Source organism: Adiantum capillus-veneris, chromosome 27, assembly GCF_014529385.1.
Source record: "Adiantum capillus-veneris isolate H3 chromosome 27, ASM1452938v2, whole genome shotgun sequence".
Taxonomy (NCBI): Eukaryota; Viridiplantae; Streptophyta; class Polypodiopsida; order Polypodiales; family Pteridaceae; genus Adiantum; species Adiantum capillus-veneris.
The window spans coordinates 113,663,151-113,673,386 of NC_140957.1; the positions used below are offsets into that span (position 1 = coordinate 113,663,151).

A 10,236-nucleotide genomic window follows, 5' to 3' on the forward strand; every position below is an offset into this window, starting at 1 on the left:
CAAAAAAAAAATTACTCTTTCCTTTTAAGTTTCTCCAAATCTGCTACATGCATGCCAGTATTAGAAAAAAACTGGGGTCCAATGTATTTTAACCGGCTGAAATCCTAAAATCCTGGTTAGATTTTGAGCTTGGCTTTAAAAAAAATGGGAAATTTTCACAAGTTTTAGTGTAATTACCGGCAAAAGCTTCAAATTTTGACCTAGAAACCGGGAGAATTTCAAGTTTGCCCTTATTTTCTTTGATTAGGAAAAATGTTTTTTCCTAGCCCTGATGCATGCACTTTCTCGTGAACCCGAGAAAATTGTACTTCGAGTCTCGAGAGAGCATTTCATTTTGAACCGGATGGGCAAATGTCGTGGAGACACGTGGCTGGAGTTGCAGTGCTCTTTTAGACTTTGCAAGAAGTCAAGGACCAGAAAATGGTCTTGAATTTGTGGACGGCGAGGGAGAGCCTATCCATAAAGCGGGAATCACACTAATAGATCACGCCAGCAGCGAGAGTTGGTGGCTGCAGTAGAAGCTAGCGGGAGCGCTCCTCGGCGAAGCTGCCCGGAGGGCCATGGCGTCCTCAATTTCCGTCGCTTCCTCTGCGTCGTCCTCTGCTCTCTTGGGACACCGTTTGCAGCAGCCCTTTGCCGAGGCCCCTTCTGCTTCCTCCAATGTTGCATTCTCCGTCAACAAGGTGTGTGTGTGTGTGTGTGTGTGTGTGAGAGAGAGAGAGAGAGAGAGAGAGAGAGAGTTAGTTTTCAATTTGTTGTGCGATCCACACTTTCCCTGATGTAGTGAGCTTTAAACATGCACACATGGGTCAATTCTTTGTTGCATGAAGGCGGCAATAAGCTAAGTCATCTTCTAGGTTAAATGGTTGCTTTATCTAAACTTCGACAGACGATGGGTTCCTTGAGTTCTAGACTGCCAAGGTTGCTCTTCACCATAAGTGGAGAACATGTTTGGGCTGGTGAACACTGACGTCCTGCCTGGTGGGTTTCACACCGCCAGTTGAAGAAGGAATGGCATGCTTGATTTTTGAGCTGCAAACAAGAAGCCAGTGTAAGTGTCTTCTATTGTTATTGGCTATGTCTAGAGACATGCCACCCTCTAAAGGCTTTGGACGGGTCTAGCTTACTGTCAAGGTGGAGAGGCTGATGAGAAATGGTTCAAGTCTGGGGGTGCCTGGTGGCTTGTGGCTTTCTTGATCATTCATGATCATTGGAGGACTCTATTAGCATTCATGAAAGAGCAGGTTTAAGATACTTGCTATTATAAAGCCTTTAATTTTCAGAGATCCCAGCTGATTGATTCTCACTACAATGCAGCTTTGCTATGCCAAGTCCAGTTATCTCTTCACACTTTTACACTAGTGCTCATTTCGCTAATATTGAATGGTACATGGCATCTCTGAAGGGTTATGATGAATGTCAAGGGTGAGTTTACCGTACTTTTAGAGTTGTGATATAAACTCAGCAAATAGATCTTTGTATTGATGTATACTTGTGTGTGTGTGCTTGTGTGTGCCCCATGGGCGCGTGGGAGCATACATTGGTTCCTAGCTATACACCCATCTTTGGGCACTGGCAATGTTAGTGCGGATGTCATAGTATTCAATTCTATGCATGTTAAAGCTGATGGTGATAATGCCTTGTCTATGACTACCATGAGCTTATACATTTTGTGTATGACAACCATGAGTGTATACCTTGCACTTTCCTTTAAAGGCATATCCTGGATTCATGTATGTATGTGTATATATATATATATATATATATATATGTGTGTGGACTTTTGTTGACCTTGTCATTTTTTTTTTCTGATTGTGTCTTGAACAGGGGTTCCTTAGTGGGAACAAGTTATTGTTGGACTCTTCCATGCTGAAGGCGAAACTGACAGGAGGGAAAAGTACCCTTGTCAAGGCATCAGTGGAGACAGAAACGGCTCCTCCTGAAGTGAAGAAGCACTCTAGAAAGAATGATGAGGGTGTGATAGTCAACACGTTCAAACCTAAAACTCCGTACATTGGCAAATGCCTTCTCAATAGCAAGATTGTGGGAGATGATGCTCCTGGTGAGACTTGGCATATGGTTTTCACCACAGAAGGTAGAGCTCTTCTTTTCCTCGATCTTCCAAGCAGGATTTCACTCTTGGCATATTTATGCACATAGTTCTTGGCTGTTGCTCAGTGTGTTTATGATTAATGAATACCTTTCTCTTACTCTGCATGTGCCCCAGCATGGAAATCAACTCTATTTTTCTGATGTGCCCTTGCAGGCCTTGTAAAATATCGAGAAGGCCAATCTATAGGCGTGGTTCCTCCTGGTGTTGATCAGAAAGGAAAACCTCACAAGCTTCGCCTCTACTCAATTGCAAGCAGTGCTCCTGGTGACTTTGGTGACCACAAAACAGTAAGGCTGGAAGCAATAGCACAGTTTTGAGATTTTGAAGAGTGTCTTTTTTATTTTTTTAGCATTTTGCTCATGCTTGTGACCTTCATATTGCTGGTGAGCGTGCACGCAAATGTCTTCCAACATCAGGGTCTGGTTGACAATGGCTCTGCCTGTTAACTCACTTGACTTTATATTTCTCAGGTTTCTCTATGTGTCAAAAGGCTGGTCTACCAAAATGATAAGGGTGAAGAAGTGAAGGGAGTCTGTTCAAATTTCCTCTGTAAGTTGCTTGCTTTGCTTCATATGTATTTGATTGAACTTTTCATTTGTGAGATGGAGAGGGATATAGTGAACATTTTATGTTAAAGGTTGGGTAAGCTTGTGGTAAGGAATTCACTCTACTTATGCTCCCAGCAGAGAAAAACTGTGGGTGAAATATTGAGCCGTACCTTATTAGCAAGGCAGCTAGTAGGATTCCCTTTTTTGAAGACACATTTATTGCACTAAGGTTCCTTCTTCCTTGGGTGAAATATTGAGCCATACCTTATTAGTAGGGTAGCTAGTAGGATGCCCTTTTTTTGAAGACATATTTATTGCAATAATGAGAGAGAGAGAGAGAGAGAGAGAGAGAGAGAGAGATGAGATGAGATTATATGAAATATTATATTAACTTCTTCAAAAGGCCAAAGTGATCTATGAGACCAGAAAATTACAATGTGGTGGATCTGATACGAAGTCTGAGTAACAAAATAAAATACTATAGAATCCTAAGCTGCTAGATGTAATCCAATTAGCTAGTTGGGTTTGTGTAGAATATGAGTAGGGGTAGGGTGTGAAGTCAGTGGGGGGCTAAGACAACACAATGTAGGTGTATCCTCAGAAAGAGCTAAATCACATGAGATCCAGTGTTGGTGATTTTACTCCCGGGTGGAGTAGCCAGAAATGTTGTTTTGGTATTGTTTGAACCTCCGAATGATGCAAACGGGATGTTTGGGGAGCGTTTGGTTGTATGCTTGAAAAATATTGTTGCTACTCCCAGCCCGGACTTGGATGGCTATGCGGGAGGAGTATTAAGTAGTCTTAGCAGTGGTTACTCTCAGCACCTCCAAACGAAGCAGGCTACGGTCTGAGAGGTATTTGGTTGTAAAAGGCCTCTATATCTCCCGACCCGGACCTTTTTAGGTTATGCGGGAGGAGTGATGAGGGAGTCGTTGAATATCTCTCGGCCCGGACCTTGTTAGGTTATGCGGGAGGAGAGTTCATCGGTGACTTTATGTTTTTATGTCTTATAACATTCATATGTGAGCATTTGTGTTGCATTGTGATGTGCAAATCACTGAATATTTCTAACTGGATGAGATTGCCTGGGTATGTAATTTTAGTGCATCAAGACACCTGTGGAAGATCAGTGCGGTTTGGGTGTGAGGGCTAACTTTACTAAACCGGAATATCAAGAGTTTTAGTTTGGACGAAAGGAGAAGCCAACTTTCTGATCAATAGAGCCGAAAGGAGAAGCCAACTCCTTATCAAAAAGAGCAAATTGATTGTCCCTCGGATATTTTTTTTTGAGCTAACTTGAGTTGTTTTGCAGATATACTGTAATCGCGGACGATTACTTTCTTTCAAGAAGAGGGGATGTCACAAACTGCTGACGTGTCAGGCCACTGAAGAACGGTCGAGGGGCTTAAACCCTAAGTGAAGAAGGAGAATCAAGAGAAGAAGTTTTACCAACTTGCAAAGTCTTGCCGAGTGGTAACGAGGAGTTCCCATCAACTTATGGGACCCCGTCCGATGGGGCCCAAGTAACCCAAAGACATTAAAATTAAAGTAGCTCATGACGTGACAGCTATATGGACGCTCCACAAATTGCGCTTACATGCCGATGTGGCAACCTGTACGGATTTCTGCGATTTGTGCTACTGATGTGGTAGTTGTACGGATTTTGGTAATCACGTTGGCAGCTTTTGGGCATCTGCTTTTGAGTTTGAAGGCTTTTCATGTAAACTGCTTTTCATAGGCCAAGGGCCTTTAAATAAGTGCAAAGGGTTCAATCTCTGACACGCTTTAGTGAGAAGGTGCAGAGCATGAGTATCGGCATTGTACTGAGTTTAAGTAATATAAAGAAATACCGAAAGGGGCGCTAAGGTTTGGGGCCAATACTCTTTGGGATGGAATTCCGCCACTCCGTGTCGCGTGTGCTCTCTCTCTTTCAGTTTCAGTTGTTATTGAAGTGCTAAAAAGTTTGTTCAGTCTGTTCTTTTCTATTGGCATGTGGTGCCCGTCTTGTGACATGGTCCCCATGTCTCAGCTCCATAGAGCAATGCGGAAGCCACCAAAGTGTCAAAGAGCCAGACGTTCATCCGAGGCTCTTGAAACTAAATGTGTGAACACGTCCTCTCCAATGCTGCACAGTGCATAGGCTCTTTTCAGTCTAGTCTCTGCTGCTCTCATCAATGAAAGTGCTGGTCCACTAAAGACCACCCCAAGGTATGCGTAAGCATCTGTATACTCCATTGTGTCCTGGCAGTATGTGAATGTGGGTGCTGACCTCTTGATCCACTGTGGGGAGGTATTAAACACCATAACCTTGGTTTTACCAAGGTTGATAGACAAACCACTTTCATGGGCAAACCTATGCAAAGCATCCAAGTGACGTTGCATCCCCTCCAGAGAGTCAGAGATCAATACAATATCATCGGCATATAACAATAGTGGAATCCATGTCCCAACCAGCTGTGCACCTCTATCATCATCTCTCTCAATATGGTCAGAAACATCATCCACATACATACCAAATAGAGTAGGAGAGAGCGGGCAGCCCTGCTTCACTCCGATAGTGGAGTGAACTAATGTAGATAGCCCCTCTAAAGTGCGTACATGTCCACTACTGACCTGTATAATGCCATGATCCCCCAAATCAGCTTTGTGGGTACTCCTATCTCCTGTAGTGTGCGCATCAATCTAGCGTTGGTTATTGTGTCAAACGCTTTGCGGAAGTCCAGAAAGCTACAATAGATCCATCTCTTGAGAGTCTTCTTTATTGGGCTACTAGGACCTTGTTTTGTCTATGATATGGCAGCTGGATGTACACGCAGAGTGGACAGTCCAGAGCATACTCAACAGACAGATGTTCGAGAGGGGTGGATTTAGGGGTTTGCAGGTACTAGAAGGTAAAGAGCTAAGGGATCTAGGAGGGGAGCAAACAAATGGAGAAGGTGACAGAGGCAGACAGAGGCTCCTCCCAGTTTACAGGGTTATAGATGTAGGGATCCTATTGTTCAAATCCACCTCCCTGGGATTCCTCTTCCTGAATAGATATACGCCCGCCACTTGAGAGCCTATGAAGTCTCCTGAGGATATTTTTTTCCTCCAAGTAGTTCAGACAGAGATGAGATTCCTTGCATTGTGCTTATGACACAGTATGAGAATTTTCCACCTTTTGGAGTAATATAATAATGTTTACTGTAGAAGATGTGAGAGATTGGGGACCAAGAAGTAGGTTTGGTATCAAATTGTATATTTTATGGAATTTGGGATCACATCTCAGCATAATTTGTATATTGATCTTGGGGGCTGTGCTTGAGTTGTTCATTTCAATAGAAGATTCTTGTCTTATCGTAGAGGCCAAAGAGAAGTGGCCTATGAGACAAAGCCATGTACAAAGTATCATTGTCATCTTGGTGTCATAGTATGCACAATCCATAAAAGAAGTCTCCTTTGTCGTGTAGCTATGTCAGAGACACTGGATGGTGTTAGATACGATAGAATAGATAGATAAATAGAGATGAAATGATATGAAATGTTATATTAAACGTCTTCCAAAGGCCAAAATGACCTACGAGACCAAACTGATATAATCTTGGTGGATCTAATACAATGTCTGGGTACAAAATAAGCATTAAGTAAAGTGAAACTGAAATCAATATGATCATCAATGCCCGAGGATGCCCGGCATCGGGCGTTGTCTGAGAAAGTATTGCATCCGTTGCTGAAGAGCATCGTCAATGTCCGCCTCTGTAAATAGTCATACTGGAGGTCTCCCATGTCGTGCTAGAGTAGTCCTGATTCTCTATGGAGCCTCCATCGATGTCGTGGTCGCCCTCATAGACGTGGGCGTTTAGTTCTCCGGAGCTCAATGGCTCCTGTCAACTAATATACCTCTGGTATAGGTGAGCTTTGAAGTCTGCTGTGAAGCATGCTCATCTGATTGCCGAGCCCCTGCTCTAAAGAAGTAAGTGATCTCCCTCTGTGAATGTCTCCCACTGCCCGATCTCCTCAAGGGACTCTCCCTGTGTCTGCGCAGCTCCAGCAAAAACAACCCGAGGCCATCTCTGATCGTGATATCTCATGACTCTAGCCAACAGTCCAAAGCCCTCTCTAAATAGACAATGAAAGTGGCCTCGTGTTTTGTAGTATACCAGACAATGAAAAATGGGATGTAACTTTGTCTCTGGCTCTATATGACACAACTAGCAAATCCTGGCCTGTGCTTGTACTCTCCTAAATCTGCCAATCTCAACCTCTACCTGATGCGATGATGTGTGCATCAATAGCACATCGTATACCATGGGTGAATGAGTGTCCATATAGGCCGGTCTGATCACATATCCATCCTCTATTAGTTGGAGAAGATGCTCTCTATAGAAAACCATCTTCGTGCCCAACTCCTGTGTTGGATGTATCCATATGCTCTTGGTATCAAGCTGAATCAGATCCTGATGTATGAGTCTACTGATCTCTGTCCGTGTGAGAGATAGGGCGGGTGCATCCAAGGAGTACTGGAACGGAGGCAATCTATCCATGCTGAAGAGAGAAGAAGAAGAAGAAGAGAATTTTAACGTCGTAGGAAACTATCCCAAGAGACCTTAAAGATCTATCCGAGGAGGAGAATTGAACTCAAGACCTGTAATGAGAGAAATGAAATGAAATGAGAGAGAGAGAGAGAGAGAGAGAGAGACAGAGAAATGAAATGAAATGTTATATTAACGTCTTCAAAAGGCCAAAGTGACCTATGAGACCTAAAAGTTACAATGTGGTGGATCTGATACAAAGTCCGAGTAACAAAAGTAACAAAATGAAATGAAAATGACAATGACAATGTGACAAAATGACTACATGACTACTATGAGAGAGAGAGAGAGAGAGAGAGAGAGAGAGAGAGAGAGAGAGAGAGAGAGATGTGTATGTTTCGATTGTCAGGTGACTTGAAACCTGGAGAGGATGTGTCAATCACAGGCCCTGTTGGAAAGGAAATGCTTATGCCTACTGATCCTGATGCAACAGTGATTATGGTTGGTTTGGTGTATTAATACACTCAAGGGTTTTGCATTTATCTGACAAGCCTTGACGTTCCATCAATGGTTTTGCTTCAGCTTGCAACGGGAACGGGCATTGCCCCATTTAGAGGGTTTTTATGGAGGATGTTTTTTGAGAAGCATGAAGACTACAAGGTAGCCTTGTCTTTCACAGTTGGCAGGTCTCTTTCAACCATTAGCTACCTTATTTTCCTTTTGTTTTGCCTTTCCTTCATTATGATGTGAGCAATTGTGCATTGAAAGCTGTTACTGATTTGTATGTCCTTCACTATTGGTGAAGTTTGTAATCGCTCTGCTGTGAATTAAGTGGTTCTTTTGCCCTAATTCTGCTATAGATTAAGTGTTTTCTTTCTGCCTTGGTTGCTGGCAGTTCAAAGGACTTGCCTGGCTCTTTTTGGGTGTTCCGACCAGCAGTTCTCTCCTTTATGTCGATGTACGTGACTTCTGGAAATGCTTTTTCGTATCATGAGCAGCAGAAGATACTGAACTGCCTGGTTTTGTTTTCAAGAATCAGCATCTGTGGTTGTCCTTTATTTTATATGCAGGAGTATGACAGGATGAAGAAGATTGCGCCAGATAACTTCCGCTATGATCTGGCTATTAGTAGGGAGCAAGCCAATGCAAAGGGTGAGAAGATGTACATCCAAACAAGGATGGCAGAATATGCTGACGAATTGTGGGAACTTTTAAAGAAAGACAACACCTATGTATATATGTGCGGTCTGCGAGGAATGGAGAAAGGAATTGATGATATCATGACCAGTCTTGCCGCCCGTGATGGTATTTTCTGTGCTTCAAGGACAATCTAAGACTTAGGGCTAATATATACATACAATATATTCATGCATGTATGTAAATACATACATATATATGTATGTATATTGTTCTTAATTGGCCTTTTTTGTTTATGACTTGCCTGGGGAATTGCTTTATAGGCTATGACTGGGCACAGTATAAGAAGGACCTCAAGAAGAATGAACAATGGAATGTGGAGGTCTACTAGGAAGCTTCAATTCGCTGACATCAGAAGGTAATTCGTTTCTTCCATTCTGCGGTCCTTGATTTCTGGTGTCAGCTCTTGTTTGTCTCTTTTTGCATGTAAAGCCTCAAAATCTTCTGTGTCTCGTAGTTTGTATTTGGGTATTTCCCATGTCATAGCCTTGCATCATTTCCTTTTCTTTTTTAGTAGTTGGCCATTGGGTCTTTATAACTTTCTTTCCATTTATCGAATCAAAGGCAAAAACAGCCTCATTGTCTATGACATGCTTCTGATTTTATTGTTTTAGAATGTCAATGCAACCATTCATCGTGTTACTATGTCGGCAGATTAGAATGCAGACAAATGAGAGAGAAAACTGCCTAAAAGTAGGATGGGGAGGAAACATCAGTGCGGGAGGCTATATCCAACTTGGGAACCTCTACTAAAAATCGACGAACTTGATTATCTTTTGTTGACACACACCCTTTCTTTGCTGCTGAAATAGGGCCCGCAATCTTTGCTGTTTATGCATCAGGAGCAACATGCATCAGCAGGCAGTCTCTAGATCTTCAAGCTCCATTTTGTCTGTACATACATGTGCATCGTTGTACTCTAGTCATTTTTGTAAATTATTCAGCCAGGGACTGGTTGATTGATTCTTGTTATTACATAAATCGAGGATGGCAATTTCTGACCTTGTCACCATCATAGTTGCAGAAATATACCTGTTGTATGAGGGTATAATTCAATTTTTCAATGACTTTATTTATTTATTTGTCAAAGAAGTACAATTCTATATTTGGAAGACTCTGCTGGGTATTGAATCTTGGTCTTTTATGCCCAAACACCTCCTCCTTAACCACTAGGTTACAACCCGGTTGGCATTACTAGGAAGTTACCAATTACAAGCTAGATTTTTGCAAACTAAGATCTAAGAAAGTCTTAACTTAAGGAATGAAATTGAAAAGGCATCCATTGTAGCCAAGATATTGACCTTAGACTTTTCAATTCCGACTCACTTCCATCTTCCAAGGTGTTTTCACAGAGCTCATTATGATGAATGTACTACTGACCTTTGGAACTCGCACATCTCTGCCCCGGGAATTAACAAAAGCATAAGGCAAAAGAATACCTTCTTAGAAGGGAAGGGCCATGAGTTTAATTTTCCTCCTTGGACCACTTTTGGTTTGCAATGACAGTTGCTCTATGATTGCATATTGCATGGCATTGGCTTTTGTTCAAAGGCCTACTACTTTTTAATGAGTGGGAGATCTAAGAAGCTGAGCAAGGGTTGCCTCCACACATAGCCTTTGAATAGAATCATGCCAATCTCCTACTGAGTAGTAACCCTAAGTAGTATTATTCACTTGTCATTGCCAAAAGATTTTTCAATATCTTTCATCTACTGCAACAATCACTTCGATGTCACCAAATTCATGATTGAATGCTAGCGACAAAGCATCATTTTTATTGCTCCAATGTGATTTTATATGTTTAAAATGCAAGTTTGAGGTTGTACATGTGGGAATGGCAATGCCAGAGCTATAGATGTCTAATGAG

The 10,236-nt window shown here is 42.2% G+C and overlaps 1 protein-coding gene across 1 annotated transcript; it reads left to right on the top strand.

Annotated features, from left to right (window-relative positions):
• The first annotated feature begins 473 nt into the window (after positions 1-473).
• Positions 474-9,370, top strand: LOC147422594 (ferredoxin--NADP reductase, leaf isozyme, chloroplastic-like). Its single transcript, XM_086503737.1, has 10 exons — positions 474-683; positions 1,828-2,095; positions 2,267-2,400; positions 2,584-2,662; positions 7,582-7,673; positions 7,755-7,832; positions 8,068-8,130; positions 8,243-8,477; positions 8,633-8,727; positions 9,024-9,370. The coding sequence occupies exons 1-9, from the start codon at positions 561-563 to the stop codon at positions 8,698-8,700; spliced, it is 1,140 nt and encodes a 379-aa protein (XP_086359863.1). The 5' UTR covers positions 474-560; the 3' UTR covers positions 8,701-8,727; positions 9,024-9,370.
• The last annotated feature ends 866 nt before the right edge of the window (positions 9,371-10,236 follow it).

Excerpts from the sequence above, each read along its gene's own strand:
- LOC147422594 (XM_086503737.1), top strand. The coding sequence starts at position 561 with ATGGCGTCCTCAATTTCCGTCGCTTCCTCTGCGTCGTCCTCTGCTCTC. Across the intron at positions 2,096-2,266 it reads TATGGTTTTCACCACAGAAG|GCCTTGTAAAATATCGAGAA; the intron begins GTAGAGCTCTTC and ends GTGCCCTTGCAG. Across the intron at positions 2,401-2,583 it reads ACTTTGGTGACCACAAAACA|GTTTCTCTATGTGTCAAAAG; the intron begins GTAAGGCTGGAA and ends TATATTTCTCAG.